The 26,253-nt window shown below is 38.2% G+C and overlaps 7 protein-coding genes and 1 non-coding gene across 9 annotated transcripts; 3 read left to right on the top strand and 5 right to left on the bottom strand.

Annotated features, from left to right (window-relative positions):
- Window positions 1-7,661: 7,661 nt before the first annotated feature.
- LOC103853800 (adenylyl-sulfate kinase 2, chloroplastic) lies at window positions 7,662-9,736 on the bottom strand. The gene is made up of 6 exons (XM_009130743.3): window positions 9,323-9,736; window positions 8,935-9,231; window positions 8,722-8,840; window positions 8,517-8,601; window positions 8,188-8,234; window positions 7,662-8,100 (listed from the first exon to the last, which is right to left on the bottom strand). The coding sequence occupies exons 1-6, from the start codon at window positions 9,552-9,554 to the stop codon at window positions 7,999-8,001; spliced, it is 882 nt and encodes a 293-aa protein (XP_009128991.1). The 5' UTR covers window positions 9,555-9,736; the 3' UTR covers window positions 7,662-7,998.
- A 788-nt stretch (window positions 9,737-10,524) lies between these two features.
- On the top strand, window positions 10,525-12,958 carry LOC103853712 (ubiquitin carboxyl-terminal hydrolase 3). The gene is made up of 6 exons (XM_009130646.3): window positions 10,525-10,807; window positions 11,113-11,229; window positions 11,538-11,636; window positions 11,737-11,934; window positions 12,016-12,197; window positions 12,288-12,958. Exons 1-6 carry the CDS (start codon window positions 10,691-10,693, stop codon window positions 12,688-12,690), a joined length of 1,116 nt encoding a protein of 371 aa, XP_009128894.2. The 5' UTR covers window positions 10,525-10,690; the 3' UTR covers window positions 12,691-12,958.
- A 2,040-nt stretch (window positions 12,959-14,998) lies between these two features.
- On the top strand, window positions 14,999-17,425 carry LOC103853564. Of its 2 annotated transcripts, none has more exons than XM_009130497.3 (7): window positions 14,999-15,347; window positions 15,481-15,583; window positions 15,666-15,739; window positions 15,845-16,117; window positions 16,225-16,267; window positions 16,352-16,475; window positions 17,185-17,425. In XM_009130497.3, exons 1-7 carry the CDS (start codon window positions 15,327-15,329, stop codon window positions 17,264-17,266), a joined length of 720 nt encoding a protein of 239 aa, XP_009128745.1. In that variant the 5' UTR covers window positions 14,999-15,326; the 3' UTR covers window positions 17,267-17,425. The 2 variants fall into 2 exon arrangements, with proteins under 2 accessions (XP_009128745.1, XP_009128801.1); XM_009130553.3 differs by having other exon boundaries at window positions 15,002-15,347; window positions 16,367-16,475.
- Window positions 17,426-17,648: 223 nt separating this feature from the next.
- Window positions 17,649-18,478, bottom strand: LOC103853478 (50S ribosomal protein L23). The gene has a single exon (XM_009130403.3). It carries the CDS (start codon window positions 18,417-18,419, stop codon window positions 17,880-17,882), a length of 540 nt encoding a protein of 179 aa, XP_009128651.1. The 5' UTR covers window positions 18,420-18,478; the 3' UTR covers window positions 17,649-17,879.
- Window positions 18,479-18,833: 355 nt separating this feature from the next.
- Window positions 18,834-21,022, bottom strand: LOC103853399 (TLD domain-containing protein 2). Its single transcript, XM_009130341.3, has 8 exons — window positions 20,559-21,022; window positions 20,053-20,381; window positions 19,893-19,965; window positions 19,739-19,816; window positions 19,584-19,647; window positions 19,406-19,493; window positions 19,242-19,326; window positions 18,834-19,168 (listed from the first exon to the last, which is right to left on the bottom strand). The coding sequence occupies exons 1-8, from the start codon at window positions 20,616-20,618 to the stop codon at window positions 19,085-19,087; spliced, it is 861 nt and encodes a 286-aa protein (XP_009128589.1). The 5' UTR covers window positions 20,619-21,022; the 3' UTR covers window positions 18,834-19,084.
- Window positions 21,023-21,088: 66 nt separating this feature from the next.
- Window positions 21,089-21,161, top strand: TRNAR-ACG. The gene has a single exon. It is a non-coding gene; the product is annotated as a tRNA-Arg (tRNA).
- Window positions 21,162-21,243: 82 nt separating this feature from the next.
- Window positions 21,244-23,345, bottom strand: LOC103853308. Its single transcript, XM_009130267.3, has 5 exons — window positions 23,089-23,345; window positions 22,931-23,004; window positions 22,207-22,318; window positions 21,789-22,106; window positions 21,244-21,716 (listed from the first exon to the last, which is right to left on the bottom strand). The coding sequence occupies exons 1-5, from the start codon at window positions 23,200-23,202 to the stop codon at window positions 21,444-21,446; spliced, it is 891 nt and encodes a 296-aa protein (XP_009128515.1). The 5' UTR covers window positions 23,203-23,345; the 3' UTR covers window positions 21,244-21,443.
- Window positions 23,346-24,193: 848 nt separating this feature from the next.
- Window positions 24,194-26,011, bottom strand: LOC103853165. Its single transcript, XM_009130105.3, has one exon. It carries the CDS (start codon window positions 25,771-25,773, stop codon window positions 24,391-24,393), a length of 1,383 nt encoding a protein of 460 aa, XP_009128353.2. The 5' UTR covers window positions 25,774-26,011; the 3' UTR covers window positions 24,194-24,390.
- Between the last annotated feature and the right edge of the window lie 242 nt (window positions 26,012-26,253).

Here is a 26,253-nt window from a genome sequence, read left to right as displayed (position 1 = left end):
GGGTTTTCAGGTCGTGCGGAATAAAAAGAGGTTTTCAGGTCAGAAGTTCTCAGGGCAAAAAGGAAACCGGGGCAGGGGCCCCAAGCTGATCTAATTTTTATGTCGACTGACATTTTTTGTTGGAATGTGCGTGGTCTGAATAAATATAACCACCGCAGCGGATTAAGAAAATGGTTTAGGAGAAAATCTCCTCTTTTTGGCGGAATTCTTGAGACTCATGTGAAGCAGCTCAAGAAGAATAAGTTTGTGTCGCAACTTTTTCCTGGATGGTTTGCTGAAGATAACTACGATTTCTCTACGCTTGGGAAAATTTGGCTTGTCTGGCATCCTTCTCTCTCAGTTAATATTGTTTCCAAGTCTCTCCAGATGATCACTGCGGAGGTTACTTGGCCTTCTACTACTCAGTCTAAGCTGTTCATCTCTATTGTTTATGCTTCTAATGATCCTACCGAGCGTGGTCTTCTCTGGTCGGAGATATCAGCCCTCTCTGCATCGCTTGTTATGGACACGAAACCATGGTTGATGGTCGGGGACTTCAACCAAATCAGAGATCCATTGGAGCACTCGTTAACCCCTACTCTGAACATGGATAAGAGAATCAGAGATTTCAACCTTTGTCTCCTTGATGCTAACTTGGATGATCTGAACTTTAGGGGCACAACTTTTACATGGTGGAACAAGCGCAAGTCTGCGCCGCTAGCTAAGAAGCTGGATAGGAGCCTGGTCAATGATGGTTGGTACTCCCTGTTCCCGTCCTCAGTGGCTTTTGTTGGTAGTCCAGACTTCTCGGACCACGCGGTCATCTCTATCACGCTTGACCCTGCCAGAATAAGGGCTAAGAAACCTTTCCGATTCTACAATTTCCTTACTCAAAACCCGGAGTTTCTTGTCACTATCGGCACCAGCTGGTTTTCTTTCAATGTAACTGGATCGGCAATGTACAGAGTCGCAAGGAAGCTGAAGCTTTTGAAAAATGTGATCAGGGAGTTCAGTAATCAGAACTACTCCGGAATTGAAAAAAAGACGGCTCTGGCTCACGAGAAACTTACCCAAGCGCAAGCTGCTATGCTCTCCTTCCCGTCGCCAACTAATGCTTCTTTTGAGCTGCAGGCCTTGTATGAATGGGAAGAGTTGTCGGCGGCTGAGACAGCCTTTTTCTTTCAGAGATCGAGCATCAGTTGGCTCTCTTGTGGCGATGGAAACTCTAGACTCTTTCACCGATATGCAGAATCCCGTCAGGCAGTTAATCACATCCATTTTCTTATTGCCGACTCTGGGGAGCGTATTGAATCTCAAGCGGGTATTCAGGAGTTGTGTGTTAGCTACTTTTCGGATCTTCTTGGCAGCCCAGTCTCGCAGCCGTTGTTTGTTCAAAGCGACTTGGACCTCCTATTTGATTTCAAATGCTCAGCTGAGCAGATATCAAGCTTTGGAAAACCTTTCTCTGTGGAGGATATAAGGAATGCATTCTTTTCTTTGCCTAAGAATAAATCTGGCGGCCCTGATGGTTACTCGGCGGAATTCTTTATTGCATCTTGGTCGATCGTTGGGGCTGAAGTTACGGAAGCTGTACTGGAATTTTTCCGATCTGGCCGCCTCTTAAAGCAATGGAATTCAGCCAACCTGGTACTGATACCTAAGAAGCTCAACGCCTCCCTAACAACGGACTTTCGGCCTATCTCTTGCCTAAACACGGTATATAAAGTCATTTCCAAGCTCCTGGCTTCTAGGCTCAAAGAGATTCTCCCGCTGCTGGTTTCTAAAGCGCAATCAGCTTTCCTTCCCGGGCGTCTTTTAGCGGAGAATGTGCTGCTCGCCACGGACCTGGTTAATGGCTACAGCTCTCAAGCGGTCTCTCCTAGAGGAATGCTCAAGGTGGACTTAAGGAAAGCGTTCGACTGTGTTCGCTGGGACTTCATCATCGCTACTCTCCGGGCTATTGACATACCTGAGAGTTATATTCGTCTCATCTCTGAGTGCCTATCAACGGCCTCCTTCTCGGTTTCGGTAAATGGAGTAACGGGTGGGTTCTTTCAAAGCACTAAAGGAATCAGACAGGGCGATCCGCTCTCTCCGTATCTATTTGTGTTGGCAATGGAGGCTCTGTCTCGCCTTCTTTTGTCACGATATGAAGCGGGCATTATTGGTTATCACCCGAGAACAGAGCAACTCAAGATCTCCCACCTAATGTTCGCTGATGATGTGATGGTTTTTTTTTACGGAACAAGTAACAGCTTACATGGAATCACGGAATGCCTCGATGACTTCGCTTCCTGGTCTGGGTTACACATGAACAATACCAAAACTGAGCTCTTCACGGCAGGGCTGGACCAATCGGAATCCGCGGCTATAGCCAGCTACGGATTCCCTTCTGGTCAATTCCCTATCAGATACCTCGGCCTCCCACTCATGAGCAGAAAGCTAAAAATCTCTGAGTACTCTCCTTTGATGATCAAGATCTCCAACAGGTTACAGTCTTGGTCTGCAAAGCTTTTATCTTTCGCTGGCCGGTTGCAGCTTCTTAGGACCGTCATATTCGGCATTGTCACTTTCTGGATCTCAGCTTTTATTCTCCCAAAAGGTTGCATAAAGAGTATCGAAGGCCTTTGTTCCAGATTCCTTTGGTCTGGAAATATCAACAAGAGAGGTCTGGCAAAAATTGCTTGGAGAACAGTTTGTCTGCCGACAAAGGAAGGTGGTCTTGGCCTCAGGAGTCTCTTAGTCTGGAACCAGGTCCTGTGTCTCAAGTTTATCTGGTTATTACTATCGAAATCTCCATCGCTTTGGGCAGATTGGCATTGGAACATCCATTTGAATGGCAAATCTTTTTGGACCGTCCAAGCTTCTGCAACTGACTCCTGGGCCTGGAAGAAGCTTCTCGACCTCAGACCATTGGCGCTTCAGTTCTGTAAAACCAGGCTCGGAAATGGAAGGTCCGCAAGCTTCTGGTTTGACGCTTGGTCCCCCATGGGCCAGCTGATCGAGCACATAGGCCAGTCTGGTCCAAAATCGCTGCGATTACGAGAAAATTCCGTGGTGGCGGATGCAATCGCTGGATCCACTTGGAGACTTCCTCACCCGAGATCGCAAAAGGAAGTTGAACTCCATACTTACCTCACTACTATTACTTTGCCTTTACCTATGAATGTGAATGATGAGTATGAATGGATTGCTGGTGATTCTCAGTTGCGTATTTTCAGGTCTGCCACCACTTGGGAGGTGCTGCGACCGCGGGAGGATGTTAAACACTGGGTGGACGTTGTCTGGTTCAAAGGATGCATTCCGAAGCACGCGTTCACTATGTGGGTTGCAAATTATGATAGACTGCCGACGAGGTCAAGACTGGCTGCTTGGGGAGTCCCTCTCTCGCCCTTGTGTCCATTGTGCTCTATCTATGATGAAACAAGAGACCACCTGATGTTGTCCTGCAACTACAGCAGGGAAGTCTGGCGCGAGGTGCTTCACAGATGTCAACCTCCGTCAACAATGTTCACAACCTGGGCTGAGCTCCTGTCGTGGATACGATCTTCACAATCAAAAACGCTTACACTATTGAGGAAGTTGGCGGTGCAAACAGTCATCTTTCATCTGTGGAAGCAAAGGAACAATCTGGTGCATAATCAATCAACTCTACCGGCTCCTGCAGTGTTCTATGGTATTGACAAGGAGCTTCGTAACATCATTTCGGCGAGGAGAGTTAGAAAGAGATTCAGGAACCTCATGGTGATGTGGTTGAGATAAGTTCTCGTAGGGTATAAATTCAGAGCTCCATCTTGTTTTTTGTTATTTTTTGCCAAGATGGTTCAAAAACTAAGATCATCTCTTGTAGAATCTTTTATTCATCTTTATGATATTTACAATTTAGCAAAAAAAAAAAAGCAGATGGTGTATTCATTTATCAATGCCTTTTGTTTCTTTTTGGTTCTACCAAACATGTGTCATTTTTTTCTGTTCATGTAGGCAACGACAAAAAGGGGTTTGATAATCTATATTTGAAATAGTGTAAATTTGATTTGTTTCCCCTTCTATAGATTGTGAATGAATAGTTATTTGCCAAGTATAATAAAAAGTCATTTTCTGTGGAGTTGTTTTAGGTAGAGTTCACCTGCCAAAAACCCTCGTGAAAATTGGAGTCAAATAATATGGGAAGATCCAAAGTTGCTTACTAACTTAGTCAATACTCATTTCGTAATTTGTATGGTCAACTCGTGTACCCAATATTTGATGAATAGAGAGTACAACTAGTAACTGACGTCACTTATTTTACACTTGAAATATCAGATATATTTTTTAGTCCATGACCATACCTAATTAAAACGAGCGACTCTTGTGTGGGATCCGTTGTAAAATTATAAAATGTCCTCCAAAGCTCAATCACTGATTTCTACTAACAAAATTATTACTAGAAATTAATGTGGTTGAATTTGAAATGCTAATAGTATTTTAAAATGGTATAATTTATATATATATATATATATATGTATAAATTATATATATATATATATAATCTTCCATTTAAATATTTTATTGTCTTTGATGACGACGTATAAATCGCATGATCGAAGTCGTTCAAAACTAACCGTCACTCTTTAGTCTTTTTTTTTTTTTATCTTATGATAAGATTGACCGCAACTTTTTGTCTTTCTCGTTACTTTAACAAATGAAATCATTTTGGCTATCCACGATATGTTATTGCGTGCATGAATCCAAGTGTATATTTGTAGAGAGATCGGACTCTCAAATAGACTTCAAAATCACAAGGTGGTATTGTGGTAATAAGATCGATCAGTTAATATAAGAGTTAGAGAATACTATTTTACTCATGACTATAGTCAGTGCATGCATGAGTCACTCCAGGTAACCATGATTTAATGCGTGACCTAAATACTGACATGCATGTGTAGAGCGATAGATATCCAAATATCCAAATAATTAAAATAAATCGTAAGTTCTTCTAATAAAATGTCCACTTCTTAGTTCTTACATATATACGTACATATCGAATCTGAATGACTGGCCCTACTGTTTTCATAACCATGTATGAAATATTTCCTTAAATTTATGGTAATTTTGGAAAGTAAAATGTTTTTTTTCTTTCTGTTACCTAGAGTTATTCTTCTCAGTTAATTAAAGTACACTATTAATATTCTGGCAATAATTTTTCAGAAATTGTTGAAAAATAGTAAGAGCACCTCCAATCATAGTATTAGGGAAAATTCTAAACATTTCAAGAAAAGAAGAAGAAACAAAATTAGAAGAGATAATGGAAATTTTTTTTTTAAATTAGAGGTTTAAAAAACTATTTAGCCTACTCAAAGAACGCAAGCTGCTTTAACTAGTTTAAGAAAATAAAATAAAAATGAATCATTATAATATTAATTTTTTTTTTTGAAATTTCCATGGTCTCTTATTATCGGAAGTGTGCTCTGAGAACGCCAGTAGTGCAAAACAGTTGATATGAAGATTTTTTTCGGCGGAAAAGGGTAACTAGGGTTTAAACTCTAAACCACATAAATGGGATTGGTTTATTAGCAATTTAATAGTACAAATGCAATAACAATTAAAAGTTTGTAGCTCTTAACAAAAAAAACTTTGTCAGTAACTTTACACCCCCACCCCCCCCAAAAAAACCTTTGTTAGGAACGTACCTAAGTTTTGTAGTGTTAAACACGTGGTCTATGATACTAATACGTACCCACCTGTTTTTTTTTTATTACCAAAACTGATTCTTTCATAGCCAGAAAATTTATCAATTGCATTATCAACAACAAAATCCAAAACTTCTTTTAAGAATCTATGTTTTAGGCACCACAGCTTTCAATAACAATAACAGTATCAAAATTATGCAAGCATTTGATGGTGTAAGTAATTCTTTACATCATTAATTGAATGAAATCAATTTTTTTTTGACTAAATGAAATCAATATATTTTGAGTAAGACCAGTTCAATATTGTTGTAGGTCGTGTTCACTATATTGAATCAACAAACATAATGTAGACTCTAGAAAATATTTTTTTTTAATATTTCTAACAGGTCTGAGTTGTAGTCAATTTTGGCATATATATATTTTAACAACACACACACACACATATATATATATATCAAAATCTGGAAAAGATTCTACTGTATTTTATTATTCTCGAGCATGAACGCTTGTCGAAATGTTTTGTTGTTTTCCAAGATTTTGGTGTATACTTGTAAATAGGACCCGAGCCAGAATTTCTTATGGTTTGCTGAATTATTTCCATAAATAAGTTAGAGGGCAAAGAGTTTTCGTAGTATTTCTACAGATTATTAAAAAAAAATAGAAAAAAGAAACTGAAAACAGTTCTCAACCGATAATTTTTGAAAGATCCACCTGATTCGCAAATGCCACATGTTATTTTATTGTTTTGTTTTTTAAAGTAAAATGTAATTTAATTATTTAAATAAAACATTACAACTTTTTTTTTTATAGAAACTCAACTGGGGTTCTGAGTGTTAAAGTTGCTCTTATATTGGGATTACTGTATTATAAATTTATAAGATTCAATCTAATATTCCGATAATATTTTTTTGGGGAGAGCGCCACTATATCCACTTGGATGAATATAACTAATTGAATTATCAGTTTGTATGATTAATATATAAATATATATGTTTAATCATATTGATGGGCAAAAAAGTTTAATATTCAACCTAAATCACGTGGATTGTTTTCCCCATGTCCTTACCAACAACCAAGGTAGTTATTTCATATTTGTGAGAACATATATGCATGCAGATATTAAAAAAACGTGCGCCATCCGTCAAACTTCACCTGTCAAATTTCTCAAATTGCACCATAATTTTTTTTTGAACCTAAAAAACTTCTAATCACTTTGACTCATGGTTGTTTGGTAATATTCATATCGTTACTCTATCCCTACAAGATTCGCATTCGAATCACGTGACGCTGAAAACCAAGATAATTCACGTCGTTCACTGAAACCAAATTCATGGTCATGGATCTAATATGCTAGTTCCAAATAATATATAGCTGTAGTGTAATTATTTAGAAGATGAATGGTTTTGATTTGAGTGGATAAATTCTTAATGATCATATTTACGTTCCACAAAGATCATATTCACAAAACAGTGAGTTTGTTACATTAACTGACTTCGTATATATATACACTTTGCAAAGTACTACCCACATTCCATTTCATATATAAGAAATACCAGAATTGTTTCTTTTTCCTTTTTTCAAGTTTATATGTGTTATGAACTAACGTGATTAATATATAAATGATAAATAATTTATAATTTTTAGCATTTTATATTATCTTCAAACACATAATATTCATTTTTAGTTTAGAAAAACATATTTATCCCTAATAAATATAGTTTTCCTAATCCTAAAAGACATATATACCGCGGTACACATAGAATTAAGACATTTTCAGAATTAAGAAAATTTTTAATCTGATATCGTTTTGACCATTTATTCTGCAGATTGTTTAAATATTAAATAATATATAATGTACAAAACCAAAAAACCTATAATTGTGTACCACGTTAAAATACAGTACACAGGTTTTCCCAACAGATCTATTCACGGAATATTAGTCTGAGTCTGGTTGTATCCACACGGGTTGAGTTCAAATCAAATATATAAGTTAATTAGTAATCTAAGATAAACTAACAACAACGAAGTCCATTTTATTGATATCAATTATACAAACAGTCGATAACATTAAGCAAAAAAAGATTATCAATAACTATAGGCTAATTAGAAATTAAATATAGATGTGTATATATTTTTATTTATTTATTTTTAACCTTCATCCGCGTTCCCAGATTAACTAACAGAATTCGAGAAACAAATGATAGTACAATGAATTGAAGCGAGAGGAAGTCAGGTCTCAGGCTTTTGAGTAAACCAGATAGAGCAAGCAATCATGTAACAATTTATAAAACTCTAACTAGATTCGACAAATTTGTTTTTTTTTGTTGCCTTTGATATCTTCGGACTTGACTCAACCCTCAAGGTAACCTTTGTTTTGCAAGTAAGAGATGATGTTTTCAGCCATCTGACGTGGCGAAGAAGAAAAGTCGTCGCCTGTGTGTTTGAGCACGACCTGTAATTATACATACATACATCAATAACATATTAGAAGTTTACGTGTAAAATTCTTCAATTACGTCATTGAATAAACGTAACTAACCTCGCAATTCAGTGGCGCCTCGTAAGGGTCGTCGATTCCAGTAAAGCCTGAATAAAGAAAAATCAATACATCTTTTGAATAAGACTAATAAAAAAAATATTTGAATAAGTATTACTCGTAAATAAGAGACAGTTTTTAGCTTTTACAATGAATATCCTATGGGAAATATTAATTTCAGCACTAAACAGTCTCAAAGTTATTACAGAACCAAAAGTCTTTAATTAAACTAGATGTTTCAATACAAGATTACGTTACGTATGACCCAAATTGTTTTTTGGTTCAAGGTCAACAGGTCAATGTTTTCGAAAAGTAGTAGTTGTATGTAGTACCTTTGATTTTACCGGCACGAGCGAGTTTATACAACCCCTTTGGATCTCTTGACTCACACACAGAGAGAGGAACGTCCATGAAAACCTAAAACAATTTAAACATTTGTTTGTCAATAATATAGTATAACCTTTATCTATAATGAATTTGAATAAATAAACATAACAACGGACCAGACTATAATAAGGTATACCAACGTTAACGTACCTCCACGAAATCTCCCTCGGGTAACAACGACCGGCACTCATCTCTGTCTCTCCGGTAAGGGGAAATCAAACTAGCTATACAAATGACGCCAACGTCAGCAAACAGCTTTGCCACTTCACCTGAAAGTTCAAGATCATTCATCATCATCATCATCATCACTACTTAATTAACCCATGATCATTTATTTGTAATTTTGAAAAAAAGTGGTTATACCGATCCTGCGTATGTTTTCGGTACGATCCTCAGCTTTGAAAGTGAGGTCCCGGTTAAGGCCATGACGTACATTGTCTCCGTCAAGCGTGTAAGTAAGTTTGCCTCGTTCAAACAGAGCTTTGCTTAGAGCACAAGCAACAGTGCTTTTCCCGGAACCGCTGAGACCAGTGATCCAAATGACACAACCCTTTTGCTGAAGAAGTTGTTGTCTGTCGCATCTGCAGATGGAACTCTCGTGCCATACGATGTTGTCTGCCTTCTTTTCTCCGTTGATTCTCTCCTCTTTCACATTCGTTTCTGACCAAAAACAGAGCAAGATTCTAAATTTTCAGACAAGACAGCTTAGGAACTGCTATATGAACCAAACAGAGAGAAACGAATAGAGTACCTGAAAGGGCGGGAAAATCAGCGGTGAGGGAAGCTTGAGTAGACACGTTGACGGCGGAGATTGGATGAAAAGAACCAGAACTCACGACTAGTTTTGTTTTATCCGCCGCATTGGACGACGCCGGAAAATTGAGGAAGCCGTCAGCTGGAGGGCGTCGCTGAGGATCGCCGCCGAGACCTGGAAGAGAGCAGAAAATGGACGGTCTCGATGCTCTGATAGCTAATCCTTCCATTGATTGAATGTTAACAAAAAATCACAGAAACTGAAGATCCTGTTCAAATAAATCTGATTACTATTTAGATTAATGTATAAGAAAGCTACTCGATTATTTGAAAATATATAGTGAAAGAGAGACTTGAAGAGGAAGGAAGGAAGAAAACTGGTGAGAAGGATCCTGTCACCAACTATATGGTCCTCCACAAAAAACACATGACCATATTCCATTATTACAACAAAAACTCCTCATTAAACTAACCATCAGAAACAAACAGTATATGCTAAAATTAACTAGTTAAAAACTCCTCATTAGTTTCTTTAATTGTCCAACTTTCTGATCAGTTAAAAATTATATTTAATATTTTAATTTTAAATACATTGATTGGGGGTATGTTTGAATGGGTCACTGTTGAAGACCAATCTTTTGGGAAATGATTATGACTTTTATTCTCATCTACCAACCTACCAACACACATTCAGAAACCATGTGATTTTTAAAGCTATACTATTTAATTGATATAATGCTTACATGATTTCTCCTAACTTCATTGCTAGAGTTTTGTTCTTGTTCAAATTAATCTGTTTAACTGTACAAAATATTGAAAAGAAAATCAGAGTCAACAGTTTACAACTGCAGTACTTGTTTGATTGCTTGTTTTTTGCACCAATTCTCCTAATATTTTATTTGGGAAGATAAAAAAAACAATAATTTAACAAGTTGTTATGACTTCTGAAACAGTCAAGGCAGGCAGTTTCCATCTTTGCTAGGAGGTTTCTACATCTGGGCTGATGATATATGTATTGGGCCCATTAGTCATAAATTATTAGTAGCCCAATCTTACGCAGGCTCAGCTAATTGATGTAAGATGACCAGTGCCAGGCCCTGAGCCCAAGCAAGGCTCAAATATTATTTTGATCGTCATTGTCTCTCTTCCTTTGATTCGCTGAAACCATTAATAAAAGAAAAGATTTTATTTATTTGTTGGTTTTAATTAAATCGATCCTCTTTCGCACTGAGAGAGAGAGAGAGAGAGAGAGAGAGAGAGAGAGAGAGAGGGCTCCTGGAGAATTATCCGATCGAATCGAATCGAATCGAAAAATAGGCAGAGGAGATAAGGATTAGGATACGGCAGTCTTGTTGAGGGAGGGGTGATGGGGGCGGCGGGGTCGAAACTGGAGAAAGCTCTGGGCGACCAGTTCCCGGAAGGAGAGCGCTACTTCGGCTTCGAGAATTTCGGCAACACTTGCTACTGCAACAGCGTTTTGCAGGTCTCTCCCTAATCCCTACTTGCCTTTTCGATTCTCGATTTCGATTCCTTCTGGGTTTGTTCAATTTGACCTGATTAGTCATCGAATTCGATTCAAAGGGCTAAGCTTGAGTAACTGTGCATTGCTATTTCTCGTTTCTTATTAGCTCTTTCGAAAGTTTGGATTTTTATTAGGAACCATTAGGTAATCACATTTGTGTATCTGCTCTACTAGAGAAAGACTTTTTTTCTTGATTAACGTTGTTCTTCTTTAGTCAATTCAATAGTGTTTATGTGTTGAATCTCTTTCCCCTCTTTGCTGTACAGGCTCTTTATTTTTGTGTTCCCTTTCGTGAACAATTGCTTGAATACTACACCAGTAATAAAAGCGTCGCTGATGCTGAAGAGAATCTTATGTCTTGCCTCGCTGACTTATTTTCTCAGGTATTTAAGACGTTTGGATTTCTTTTTAATTTCCTTTTGTTAGGTTATTAATGCTAGTAATTGGTTCTTAACTCATGTGATCAATCTTCATCCGCTTAATATATATCTTTTAGGCAAGCTTGTTTTACTTGATTTCTCACTTGACATCAATAATGGAGCATATCAAGTATCCAAAGGCCGCACTAGTTAATGTGCCGCTGTTACTTATCTTTGGACTGTAAATTCTGTGTTACATATATCTACTCTAATTACTGTGGCATAGTCATTTTTCTGAAAACGATGTGTGATCGATGAATTTCATTCTGTAGATAAGTTCTCAGAAGAAGAAAACGGGTGTTATTGCGCCTAAGCGATTTGTACAGAGGTTGAAGAAACAGAATGAGCTCTTCCGGAGTTACATGCACCAGGTGCTTTTGCAATTTCCTCTTTCTTTTTTAAAGAGTTGTTTTCTTTTTACAAAAAGATGTGAAAAAGCAATATACATTTTATCATCTTATTGTCATGTAGGATGCACATGAATTCCTCAACTATTTGCTGAACGAAGTTGTTGACATACTGGAGAAAGAGGCTAAAGCTACAAACACTGAACATAAAACTTCATCATCTTCATCATCTCCTGAAAAGATTGCCAACGGACCAAAAGCTCCTCTGGCTAATGGCGTGCACAAAGAGCCAGTTGTTACCTGGGTGCACAACATTTTTCAGGTCAGTTCTCTTTAATGAAACAGGTTCACTTTCCCTTCTAAGGTGTGACTAATTACTAATTTGTTGTAAATATGTACGCAGGGCATACTTACAAACGAGACAAGGTGTCTGCGGTGCGAGACTGTGACAGCAAGAGACGAAACGTTCCTGGATCTAAGCCTTGATATTGAACAGAACAGTTCGATAACTAGCTGTTTGAAAAACTTCAGCTCCACAGAGACTCTTCACTCTGAAGACAAGTTTTTCTGTGACAAATGCTGCAGGTAACACGTTGTTTCTTCTTAGCCTCACGCCATTGCTTTCCAAATTTTAATTCTTAAGCTCCCTTTTGTTCTGATTTTATTCTATTGCAGCTTACAAGAAGCACAGAAGAGGATGAAGATCAAGAAGCCGCCACACATCTTAGTCATCCATCTAAAACGGTTCAAATACATGGAACAGCTAGGCCGCTACAAGAAGCTCTCTTACCGAGTTGTCTTCCCTTTGGAGCTAAAACTGAGCAACACGGTGGAGCCATACACAGACGTCGAGTATTCGCTCTTTGCTGTGGTGGTTCATGTGGGAAGCGGACCGAACCATGGCCATTACGTAAGCCTAGTGAAGAGCCATAACCATTGGCTCTTCTTTGATGATGAGAACGTGGAGATGATTGAAGAATCAGCAGTGCAAACATTCTTTGGATCGTCTCAGGAGTACTCGAGCAACACTGATCATGGTTACATCTTGTTCTATGAGAGCCTTGGACCAACCAAGTAAAGGCCGAGTAAGAGGAAAACATCAGAAAGGACTTTGTTTGTTCCTTAACTATTAGTAATGGTATATGTTTGGGACTTAAAAGCCAACAATTCCTTTGACAGTTACTCTTTTTGTTTGACTTTCTCTATCTCTTTCTCCCAAAGATATTTTGGTGAGTTTTTAAATTGGAAATGTTTTTATTTAAAGTGAAACCTGTAAACTTTGAAAGGCCATGTACAGTTTACTGGCAAATAATCCAGGAATAATAATATACATTATATTGAATTTACTTGAGTTACATATTATGTTTTCTAGTTATATATGAATGTTGTTTAGGTTTCAGATGAAATGTATGAAAAGAATATATGGTTAAGATAAAATGTTGGTAGTGTAGTTGTTGGTGTGATTGGATGATCTAAAGTCTGTTTACAGCCCGTTGTGAGATTGATTGGGCTGAAAATGAAAGTAGGCCCCGCGGTAGAAAAACTTTGTCGTGAGACTAAAAGTTAAAAAACAAAAATACAAACAAATAAATCATCCCTAGAAAAATAGAGACATATAAACTCAAAAGAGAGAATAACGTTTTAAATACCTTTTTTGCTAGGCATAATATCTCTCTCTCAACCAAGCACGCCGCCAAGCCCCCGTCTGGTCTAGATCCGCCGTTCTCCGGTGTTTGGCGCTCCTCGCCGGCACCGAAGATGATTTTCTTGTCTTCTTTCATCTATGGCTGTAGCAGTTGGTGGTTCTTAGGTTGCTCTCCGGCAACATCTCTTCCCCATCAGGTTCATGCTCGTTTGAGGAACAAGGAGGTTTAGAGGTTTGTCTTTTGTCTTGTTTAAAGAGGATATCGTGTCTCTAGCGCCGGTGAAGTTCGATGGATGGAACCAGTTTCGAGTTTCCTCAGATCTGTGTACTCTGATCTTGTTTCTCTCGGGAGTTTGAATCTAAAGCTTCTCTATTGGGTTTTAGTGGTTGTCTTCGGTCTTGTTTCAGTAACGGTGTAAGCGGTGGGGTAACGGTGGCGTAGTGTTGTGTGGTGAGCAGAACAGGCCTACATCCTTCAGAAGTTTCAGATATCCTGTCACCTCTCCATATCAGTTAAGGAGTCCTTCTCCCGGCCTTTTAATAAGTGTTTCTCCCGGATGGTCTTATGTTTCTCTGTTCCTCGGTGGCTTCGTTCGTTGAAGCAATACAGAGAGGTTGAGGTCTTAGGCCTGCCGACGAAGGTTTGGTTGAGAAGGGGCGTTTAACCTCAGGTGTTTGTTTCCTCTTGAATTTGGTAGGTTTTGTGGTTCTGGCTTGGTATCGTGAACTGGAGGTTCAGGTATGTTGAGTTTGGTTTCGTTGTATTGGTCACTGCATCGCTCACTCTCTCTTGTGCTTGTATGGGTTTCGGCAAGAGTTCCGGCTGTTCAATGATTAAAGGACTTTCTTCTTTCTCCTGGTCTAGGATTGTTTATGGGTTTAGATGCAGGAGTGTAGTTTTATCTAGTGATAATTGTAGTTGTTATGTGTTGCCCGTTGTTTGGGTTCTAGATTCTCTTTTGTGAGCTAAGTTTCCGGGGATTGTAATGTGTTTCCGCCGGTTTGGATTCCATCTTTGTATGTTTCTCAGTTTTATAAATTAAATTCAGATGGAAAAAAAAAAAAACGAGAGAGAGCTCACTCACGGGAGAAGATGAGAAAAGAAGTTTGCATGCAAATAGCATCACCCGTGAGGCATGTCCTTTTCGTTATGTTTCTCTCTACAAACGTTAATATTTTCACATTGCGAGTTTTCCAGACTTTTGAAAGATTAGAGTTATAAGAAGTCCGCACAAAACCATTGCATATATTAATTTAACAAAATAAAGAAAACCTTATATATTTCAACATTTAACTGCCTAAGACTAAAATTTAAAATGCCAGGATAAACGGAGATGGGTGAGATTTGATATGGTTGGTTAATGTCTCTCAGTTTCTCTGTATACCATTTAACATATTGTTTCCCAAAACTGTATAAATGATTGTTTTATGTGGATTACAAAAAAAAAAAAGAAGGTAGATGCCATGGACAGCTCATAAATAGTATAAAATATAATTATGAATGTACACTACTACTCCTACCACTAGTGACTAGTGAGTATTCTTTTATCGCACAAGGGTACAAGAATAAGCAGACATGCATTGAATTGTCAGAGTAAATAACTATATGTCATTATGTTGTTGATCCCATTATACAGTATGGTACTGCTTCGTAGTATATAATTAAAATAGCAATAATAATAAATGAAATCACTAATCAAAGTTTAGTTAAATAATAATATTAGCCATGAACGGTCCATCCAGGAGAGGAGAGGATAAAAAAGAGAGAGAGAGAGATGGTGGAGAAAAGCGAAAGGGGGTAGTTTGGGTAATTAAAAAAGGGGAAGGAGGATTAGGAATTGTAACTTGTGTCTTTGTTGGAGTCGCAGTTAGATGAAATGAAATGCATTGACAGGCGAATCACGCCCCGGGCCCTGTGAGCAGGAGGAGTAGAGCGTTGCTCTGATTCTGAACTTTCTCTCTCTACATTTCCTCATTCTCTCTCTGAATCTGCCGTCACGAGGAAGCTTCTTCTTTACATGCATTGTTTCTGAATTTCCTCTTCTCTTGAGAAACCGCTTCTCTCTGCGATGGCCTCCACTGGTGAAGGGGTTAGTTAACGATCACTCCTCCTTCTTCGAGTGTCGGTTTCTCTTTTTAGAAATCGAATCTTGGATTCAGAACAATGAGACTTGATTCGTTTTGGTTTCTCATTGATTCTTTTGTGCATTTTGTGGGTGTTAGAGGAAGCAGCAATTCGCAAGTGGTGCAGATGGGAACGCACCTCTCAAGTATCCAACCTTCAAGGCTACTCCTCCTAAGCCTAGCCTCACCGATACCCTCATAGGTTAAGGATTACATCTTCTTATTACATTGCAAAATCATAATACTAATGAGTGAAACGACCTTTCTCCTTTTGTGGGATGCAGATGTGTCTCCTCTTCTTGCTAAGGAGGAGGAGGAGGAGGAGACTGCTTTCCCTTTGAGAGATGACCGTCCACTAGTGAGCTCATTTTTTCATTGCTTTACTAGTAGATCAGGGATCAATCTCAATAGGGAGCATTGTGTATGTGTGTGTTATTTGCTGAAGTCATTCATTTTGTATTAGGTCCAAGACGTGTGTACTATCTCTGTCTTGCCTGACGAAGGCAATCCTGTCCCGCAATGCACCTCCCAGTTTACTCTCTTTAGCTTCGTCAAGGCTCTGCTTCCTTCTAAAAACCAGATGTTCATCGATGCCCAACTCAACTGTCAGAAGACTCAGAACCGCATCAATGTTCTTCTGGGAGGCACTGATTCCTACCAGTCATGCGTCGTTGACATTAACGTCGAGAAAGGGAACGATGGTGAGGCCGCTGGAAATGTCAAGTCCGAGAGTGTAGTAAGTTTTAATAAAACTGTTTTATACCACCCAGTTTTTATATAGAAAGATGATTATCCAGACGCCCTTACTCTTTTATGTGGTTATTACAATGTCTTTTTATACAGCATATGCAGAAGGTATTGCAGAGACAAGCAAGCATGACCACTGGTAATGATAAACAATGTTTCCAGATTGTTAAGTTGCTTAGTTTTGGATTTAGTCTAATGTTTGTCTATGAAGTGAAATCTGGAGACTGTTATGTTGCAGATAAAGCAATCTCAGATAGATGCCACGATGCACCAACCAACAGGTGGAGAAGATACAAGCGTGCCGCTTCATTTGACTCAAGGAAAATCGTCATCCTTTTCTCCATCTTGTAAGTATATACTAAGGGTATGACTGGTTTTCCCGCTACCACCCGCAAACGCAGCTTTTGCGGTTGGTAGCGGTTGCTGGCGTTTTGCAACAATCGCTCAAACCGCTCTAAACCGCTCCAAATCGCTCCAAATCGCTCTGAACCTCATAAATTCAAAAGCTGGTTCCAGCTAGCGTTTGCGGTTGCGGGCGTTTGCGGGAGGATAAAAAAAATTATTTTTTTTCCAAAACAATATAAATACAAAAATAAAAAAATTCAATAAAAAAATTAAACTGAAATTATAAAAATGCTAAAATATATCAATTAAATTTTAATTAATATTATAAAACTTTAAAATAAAAATATTTTCTATATTTTTAAAAAATTTAAACTATAACTTTCTAAATATAAATTTTATATTTATTATAATATTATTATTTTTGATATTTTTATAATTGTATAAAATGTAAATATTGTTAATTTATTATTTAACTGCTGCTGCATTTGGTAGTTAACCAGTCATAAGTATCCCGCAAACGCACAAATTTCTAACCGCATAACCAGTCGTACAAATCTCTTAAAACCGCTAGAAACCGCAACCACCCGCATCCGCAAACTCCCGCAACCGCAACCGCAACCGCTGCGGTTAAACCAGTCAGGCCCTAACTCTACCGCGTGTAATTAATCAATATATTTACCTAACGATGCATTCATTCACTGTGATTTGCAGATCAAGTGTGGGAACGCTGATATTGATCTACCTGACACTGAGAGTTAGGCAAAACGGAGACAACAGCTTCAATCATATGTAGTCCAAACTGTAACACTGGCCTCCTTTCTTCTTCTTCCCTGCCTCTGTTTTGAATCTTTTTTCTCCAAAAACTCGTTACTAGCTTCATAATGTTGATAAGTCAACACTTTCTCTGTTAATAACACTTGCGAGTGCATCAATTGCATACGTTTCCTACCCATTTCTTAACCTTGTTTTAGGATCTCTTTTAAGTTTACTCCTAAATTAAAAACTAACCACTAAACTAGTAGGGAACTTTTTGGATTGATCAGAGAAGACAACAATGGCTAACATAACTGGAAAAAAAAAAAAAAAAAAAAAAAACATAACTGAGATGTTGACCTCTTTTACATTCGTAAGGGATTGAACATAAAATTCAATTGCACAAAGTAATACACCACCGATTAGTAGTTCTCTTGCTGCTTGCAATTAAAGAATTTATTTGCCAAAGACTCAAAAACTATGAGAGCTTATAAGATTCAGATTCACGATCAAACTCGTCTCTTATTAAGACAGAAACTTCACGAAAAGAAACAGAAACAAAATCCATATTCCGACAGCTAAAAAGAAACACAAACCCCAGGTAATAAATAGTTTGGTCATAAACCTTAACTGAGGACTAACCAAAAAAACCCTTACTTGCCACCAAATCTCATGCTGCTCCATGGAAACTTCGCCCCCGCCGCAGAAGCAGAAGCTCTCGCCGGCGTAGTCGTCGACCTTTCACCGCCGCCGCGACGACCTTTACCATTACCATACCCACCGACTTCCCTCTTCTCCTTCTGATCAAGCCAGTGACTCTTCTTATCATCTTCCTCCTCCACAAAGCTAGATCCTTTCACTTTACTCTTCCTATCCTCCTCAATAAACTTCACGGGAAACAGATCTCTAGAAATCGACAAAGGGTTTTTGAGCGTGACGTAAGCCTTCTTGTAATCCGCCTTCGCTATCAATAACCCACCACGCTTCTTCTTCTTCCCGTCCATGTTTAAAGTGTTCACCTTTTCGACCTCGAACCCGTAGAGAGACTCGAGGACTCGCTTGATCTCGATCTTGGTCGCGGATGGGATCGTTTTCAGCGCGAACTCGTGGATGTTCGTCAGCTTCGTCGGCATCAGAAGCTTGATCGGAAGATTCGCGAAATGAACCACTCGTCCTCCTAATCGACTCCCCATTTTGAATCCGAGTTTCTTCCTTCTCGGATAGGTCAAAATGAAGAGAAAGGGTTTAAGCTCTCTTCCTCTCTACATATAACTTAATGGGCTGATTAGTATTAATGGGCCGAAGGAAGTCTTAATGGGCAAACTCTAAACAAAATGAGCCCAAAAAAACACCAGTGATTGTTTGCAGGTTATGGGCATTTTGTGTATGGCTCAATGTAAGATGAGATTCCAGCTCTCAGCAACACAATGGAGCCTGGTATTTACAGGTGATCATGATGAATATTATGAAAGGATTTTTCTTATAAATTGCGGTCCTCTTTTGTATTTTAGGCGGTGTAATAATAATGTTAATGTTTGTTTTCTTATCTTGTAACTGTCTACATCACAGCTCATCTACTTTAACTTGTGTAACAAGTAATATTTTGTTTTTGGATGTAATGATTTTGTACTACTACAATACAAGAACTTCATACCCACACTTGATGTCTCCTTTTCAGAAACAGTTATTCAAAATTGAGTCTTATGATGACAGTCTTACAACAATCCAAAAAAAAAAAGAAAAGATTTCTGAGTTACAAGTGAGATGTGATTAAACCACTTATAAGATAAAGAAAACAAACATTACATAAAGAAACTGCACTTGTTACTTCCATTTTTCATAATATTCGCCGAGAGGATCATGACCACCTGCAAATAGTCTCGGTTTTTCTGCTGAGAGATAGAATCTCATCATACTTTGAGCCATACACAAATCCCCATAACTGCAAAAAAAATTGAAATTTAAGAAGCTTTTCCTTTTCTCCCTTCCTAAAGGAGAGGGTTGAAGTTAACTACCTCCACGTGCTTAACATCAAAGTCCTGAGAGTTTGCAAGACAAGAGTTCCCGTATGTCTCTGAGCAAGCACTTGATCCGTGTAGCCTATTATTTACAAAAGGAACATTGGTTTTTGTTCTTTGTTTCAATATGATTTCAAGAGTTTGACAGGAAAAAATCTTACAGCTCACTGTCTAGATAGAGAGCAAACCGTCCACCACCGCCGAGAGCTAGAAAGTCTTTGGAGCATAAAGTGTAAAACCGATTTGTTCCTGCTCAAAGTGCAAAAACCATTATTAAAAAGTGTAAAAGTAAAAAAAAAAGACTCCAACAAGCTCTATGTTGCTAGGTAATAACAATACCTGTGGAATGGTATATTGTGGGTTGTCCAGACTTATCAGTGAAAACAAATGTATTGTTGGTTCCCTGACACAAAAATAAAAAGAATGTCAACTACTACTAGATTTAAAAAAGAAAGAAAGTTTTGATAAAGATTGGATATATTTGGGAACCAAACCTGATACTTATTATCAGTTGGAATCAATGGTGCCTCGACAAGACCACCAAACACCGAACCTTTTTTGTCTCCAACAACCTAAAACAACGTTGGTTTGCCATAGATCTCTCCACAAAAAAGGTATGGAACCAAACATTTTTGAGATTTAGTTTACCAGTAAACTGAGACCAGGCCAGAGTTGGCTTTTCCTGTACAGCGTTGAAAGTGATATACCGTGCCTCCATGTACTGAAAGATCAAACCAAATGATCACACACACACATCACAGCGATAGAACTAGAGAAGCAAACTATGAATGTGTGTTTAGTTTCTGACCTGTAAAGCATTACCCATTTCCTGCCTTGGACAAGAGCAGGAAGTGAAGTATAAAGGGAACGCCTCGACTGCTCTTTTAACAGTAAAGAGGGATCTGAAATTTCAGGTAAAATAATTGCTTGTACTATTATTGTTGGCTCCTCTTTAACCATCGGCTTCTTCTCCAAACCATCATCTTCACCATCATCAGGATTCACAACAGAAGTTCCTTTTCGCTCCTTGTTAAACTTAACAGCGTGAAAAAAGTTCCTCAAGTGGTGTTTATACCAAGACAAGAAGTTAGGCTTCTCTTCAGTGACAGACTCTCTTTGATTTCTCTTTGACTCATCCTAGTTTAAGAAAGAGTAATCAGGAAAAATAGAAAGGAGCTCACACAAAACTGAGCATTATTTCACAATCAAATCCAAAATAATTAAGATCAAGCGAGCCTCAACAAGGAAGATGGACTCCCCAAAGAACCTGGACTAAGTCAACAAAAAGATGACAAGGATGAAAACTTTGGGCACCTGAGCAGATCTTTGGACGGAGTGGACTGCTTTGCTTCTCATATATATGTGTTTACTCATGATGATCTTAGCCCTCCTTTTAAAAACTTTATTCTGTTTTTAAGGAGTGGGAACAAAGATTTAAAACTTTCAGATTCTTTCCACAGGATCCTCCCCTCCTGTTGACAAAAATGTTACACCACTAAATGAGTCACCCCTCTCTCTCTCTCTCTCTATGTATTAGCTGTTGATTATCTTCCTAATTTATACGCTATAAACAGAAAGAAATGCCTCCTTATTATTTTTCTATTTTGAATATCTTATCCAAATTCAATTCCCTCTGAAAACTTTCTGAGACAAGCTTTAACTAAATATAAGAAAAGGTTATTCGGTAGACTGTATTCGGGGTGAGGTGAGAGTGAAAGGTGACGAACACAAAGTAGACCTCATGCTTCATGCTGTTCTGTTATATCCATAGTATATGCTAATTATAATTTCTTATGTAAGCGTTACAATCAAGAAGAGAATTTAGTGTTCTCAATAATCAAAAAGACTTCATGGCCCAATGGATAAGGCGCTGGTCTACGAAACCAGAGATTCTGGGTTCGATGCCCAGTGAAGTCGCATCTCTTTCTTTTTTTTTTCCTTTTTTGGTATCAACTATCAAGTGACCCATACTCCTTTTTTCCTATTAAGGAAAGCAAAGAAGCAGAAACAAGCGTCTATTAAAGATCAGGTTATATAGAGAATACGTTAACAAACTCCAAACGGTTAAAGCCAAAGACAACAAATCCATACAAAGATTAAGCTCAAAGCGTTTTCGGCCATCTAAGAAACTAGTAGGTTCTAAAAGAACATTAAACGTTGAGAAGCTTTGATTTTATTACCAAACCGCCACAGAGTTTTTTAGACCAAAGAGATGCTGCTCTCACCGCCTGGTGGCTTCCTCACACCTCCAAAGTAGTCTCGGGACTCTGACTTCCCATCTGCAAATATATTGTTCCCGCTCATCTCCCTGAGCTTAGCTGAGCTTAGCTGCTTGTCCCCAGTTCCAGGCGACTCATCTCCTTTGAAAATACCATTCCCCGTGAGCTCCTGAAACTTCTGGTCATGTATCTTCTTCGACGTCTTCACTTCAGGCTCTTCACTAAACAGTATGTTGCTCTGTCCTCCTGCAGGCTGTTCAAACAAAATCTCATGATTCCTAAACCACTTTGAAGCAACGCCAAGAATGATTGATAGATTACTTACATTGGAAACTTTAACAGAGGTGCGAAGGTTCCTTGGAGCAGGCTCTCCCATGTCTCTGTTACCTCTTCTAGCTTCTTGCTGAGCAGCAGCCAAGGACCGAGGAGGCTGAATCTCAGTTGGAGGACCGAAGATGTTGTGACCGCTTATCTCTTCGATCTTAGCACTTGATATCTGCTTCTTGCTCTTTAGGTCTGCTTCGGTTAGCAAGTTTCCGCTCAGCTCTCTCTGCTTTGCGACTTCGGTTAAAGTGGTTGGTTTCTTGGGGGAGACATTACCGTCGGCGCTGAAAGATATCTGACTCACTCCGTTCAGAGTTTGCTGCAAAAAAGAAACTCACAGTTACATTACATGAAACAAATCTTTTCCTTTCTATCATAAATCTGTTGAGAAAGATAATAATAAAAAAGTGAAGTGTTACTTGATAGTAACGAAGTCCTGTGGTAGAATCGGATTCAGAGACGCCTTTGGGCTCATTAGTAAAGATGCCACTACCAGTCATCTCTTTTAATTTGTAACCTGAGCAGTTCTTCCTATAAGAAATAAAAAGTATGAAACCATCAAAAACAAAGTAGGTAAGAAATGAAGCAACTAGGTGTGGAAAGATTTTTTACTTTCTAAATTAAAACACATTCAAAGATCTCTTCATTAGATTAGTGAGATAAAACAATGTCACTATTACAGATCACTTTCTAACCTGAGCAGTTCTTCATATAAAGATCAGTTAAAGAAACCAAGTTTTTAAAAATTTGGAACCATCAAAAACAAAATAGGTAAGAAATGAAGCAACTAGGTATGGAAGGTTTTTTACTTTCTAACATTTTACCAAAGAAAAAGATTTTTACTTTCTAAATTTAAAAACATTCAAAGATCTACTTCTTTAGATAATGGTATAAGCAATGTCACTATTACAGAACAGTAGTTTAACATGTAATGGTGGGGTTTGAATGAACTGACTTCAAACAAAGAAACCATTTTTTAAAAGAAAAAAAAAAGGCAATCACTTTCAGGACTTGAGAAGCAAGATCAAGCTTTTAAAAACTCTGTTTTTCATTTCTAAACACAAGTATCAAAATCAGGGGTTTAAAACAAACAAATCCAGGTAGTAGATCTGCATTAGAGAAGAGATTAAGTGGATGTTTTACAGCTTATTAAGGGACTGAGCTTCCTCGTCTGTGATCTGACCGCCGCCAAGAACCTTGCTGATTCCATCTGACGGCTGAAAATGAACAAAGAACAATAATAAACTCTCAGCTTTTTTTTTTTTAAATGGAAAGAACATTTCAAGGAGAAGAAATGCAACCTGGTGAGAACGAGCGGCGGAAGAGGATGAGTGATCAGGGGGAGGCGTTTCCGACCATGAAAGCAGATCGGCGGTGGAGGTGTGAGGGTTTCTCATTGGCGTGCTTCTCTCCATCTTTCTTTCTAACTGTTTTTTTTTTTGAAAAAAAAGCTTTTTCTTCCGATCTGAGCTTTTGAGCTATGTCTTTATATCATTTAAATATATCTACCAACATTTTCGTAATTTTCGTTTAATATTTGTATATTCTATTTTGTTTGCAACATTTTCTATCTATATTAATTTATTTTAAATTTCACATGATTCAAACACATATTCCACCAAACCATTACAAATTTGAAAATTTTCCTAATTTTCGTTGAATATAATTCCAAACATAAGATTACAAGTAGCAGACAGAACGTGAATGAGATGAGATTGCTTTACAAAAACAAATGGGCCTTGAATGTCTACAGCTGAAACAAAATGTTGTGGGCATTTTGTTCAATGGTTTTAAAGCGTCATTCACTAGTCCAACAAGTGACACTAGAAAGAACAAGATTCTTTTTTTGTGAACCTGTCCTTGATGTCTATGCCGAAACAAGAAACCTTGTATAGCTCTATAGCTCTTTTTTTGTTTGATTTAGTCTAAAATAATTGGATTTTTGAATTTACATAAACAATTAAAAGTACGAGTGTTCTTAGAATTGATATGATGTGTGGTGTTTACTTTGTTTTCAATTAAATTATTGTTTTGTTTGATTTAACTTTTTAATTCTGTGTTATTCAGGTTTAATATATTTCAACTACTGTGTTTATAGATAAGACAAAGTAGTGTTATTACAGTTTTGTATTAAAACCATAATTATATAACACATGGGCTTGAAATGAATGGCCCAGACAGACAACACGTTTGTGGACAAAGGGGCCTTTTCCTTTAGCCACCGACACAAGTCACACTACAGCATCCGGTTCTGTCGGCAGCTCCGTAATGACTGCAGTGCCCCTTCTCACGGAAGTCGATTCTGTGGACCCCACGTTAATTAATTTTGACTTCTGATCAAAAAGAACATTTATTAATTTTCCACGCAACATTTTACAAGTTTAGAGAAAACTTAAAATAACAATATTTTACGAGTATGAAATTTTATTCCACATTTATAGATTGATTTATAAATACAATTACTCCAACCTCCACTAGTAATCTGTTATTCTATTGCATTTCAGCGAAATTTTGCCGAAATTATCGAAAATTAAAAATAAAAATACAAAGAAGAAAAATAAAGAAACAAAGGGAAAAAAGAAGATATAATGAAATGCAAAATTTCAATTTTTCTTGCCTTCCTCACCGCCATCTTCCAAGTACTCTTTCTTCCTCCTCTCCGCACTAGACAACAAACAAATCAGAAGAAAACACGTGGCGTAAACACCGTGCACCTTCCAGTTAGTCTTCGGAGGCTGACGAAGCACCACCCTATGAAACACCGCCACGTAATAATGCAGACCCACCGCAAAGCCCACGAACGTCTGAGCCAGGCCCAATACTCTAAGGCCCAAACCACAATCAGTCGAGAAGACGAGGACGAGGTACATGAGGAGAAGCAAGAGGTAGAAGACGTAGCCCAAGGTCTGCATGATCTGCAAGCATACGTAGGTGGAGCTCGACGTGGCGTAGAGGAACTTGAGAGGCTCGACGCCGGTGACGAGCGAGGAGAGGCAGAGGATGGAGAAGTAGATGGAGAGGTAGATTTGGATGAAGATGAGGAGTTTCTGGAGGGAGAAGTAGGCTTTGAAGCGGTTGAAGACGAGGGAGACTAGGAGGAGAGGGACGAGGATGAAGACGAAGGAGACTACGGAGGCGATGGTTGGTGAGTACTTGTTGCCGAAGTAAGGTTTGAAGTTCTTGGTGATCTCTTTGTTGGCTTTGTTGATGTAGCTTTTCGATGTGGTTGAGATTCTCTCTAGGTCTGGGATGAGTGATCTTTGGAACCTGGTTGGGAGGTCTCTGAACTCGCTGACGAAGTCTTCGTCTTCTTCGTCGTCTAGCCAGAAGGGTTTGATTGCTTTCTCTGCTGGTTTGGGCTTGGTGGCTGGTTTTGTGGATGGTGGTGCTTTCTTTTTCTCTGGAGGTGGAGATAGTTTGGAGGTTTGTGGTTTTGTGGTGGTTTTGTTTTTTGACGAGGTTGATTTGGACAGATCTGCTTGTTTCTTGGTCGAAGAAGTAGAATTTGAGGATTTGAGCTTCTTGAGGTCTGATCCGGCCTTGGTCGAGGAAGTAGAGTTTGAGGGTTTGAGCTTCTTGAGGTCTGATCCGGCCTTGGTCGTGTTGGAAGATGATTTGGTTGAGTTGAGTTTGGAAGAGGTAGTCTTGGCGAGTTTAGTTTGGTTCTTGGTCGATGAAGAGATCGGTTTAATGACCTTGGGTTGGTTCTTTTTTGTACCGGATGTTGATGATGGTGATGTAACAGAATCTGTAAGCTTCTTCTTCTTGCGAGGAGGAGGATTGGTTTCCTCAACATCATCGCTAATGTCTAGATCTTTTACCAACAGTCTTCTCACTCGAAAATGTAGATCTAAGGGTTGTGTTTGTTGTAGCTCATCATCAACAGAAGTTTCTGATGAGGCAAAAGTAGCAAAGAAAGAAGAGCAAGAAAAGAGGAGGAGCAACAAGAGTACCTTTCTAAAACACAAGTACTTGAGTGGAGCCATTATTTCTCTTTGCGAAGAGAGATCACAAGCTTGTCAATATATAGAAAAAAAGAGGGGAGAGACAGAGAGAGAAGCATTAGTGACAGTGTGCTTATGTGTATATATATGAGTGTTTGCGTGTGAACCAAAGAGAGAAGATGGAGACCAGAGAATTTACTAGTTCGGTCGTTTTTTGATATTATTCAATTCATTGTACGTTACTACTTGTTTTTAACCTCACCGTCATGTTGCAGATTTTCTGCTCTACTTGTCTCGTTCTCTATATGATTCGTTACTTGTTTTTTGTATGTATGTGATTGTTCGTATTGGGTAACTAGTAAAAAATAAATATTCATTGTACGTGGGAGAGTAAAAACAATTGTAATCATTTGAGAGATCTAAATATGAGAACAGTCGCTTTCTTTAGTATCTTTTGAAGAAGCTTTTTGAGTGTGTACTGTACATACAAAAATCATACACTTTTACATAAAAACAAAAGGA

The sequence above is a fragment of the Brassica rapa genome, chromosome A01 (genome assembly GCF_000309985.2).
Source record: "Brassica rapa cultivar Chiifu-401-42 chromosome A01, CAAS_Brap_v3.01, whole genome shotgun sequence".
NCBI lineage: Eukaryota > Viridiplantae > Streptophyta > Magnoliopsida > Brassicales > Brassicaceae > Brassica > Brassica rapa.
Note: the sequence above shows the minus strand (reverse complement) of the source record. Positions and strands in the feature narration are given on the sequence as shown.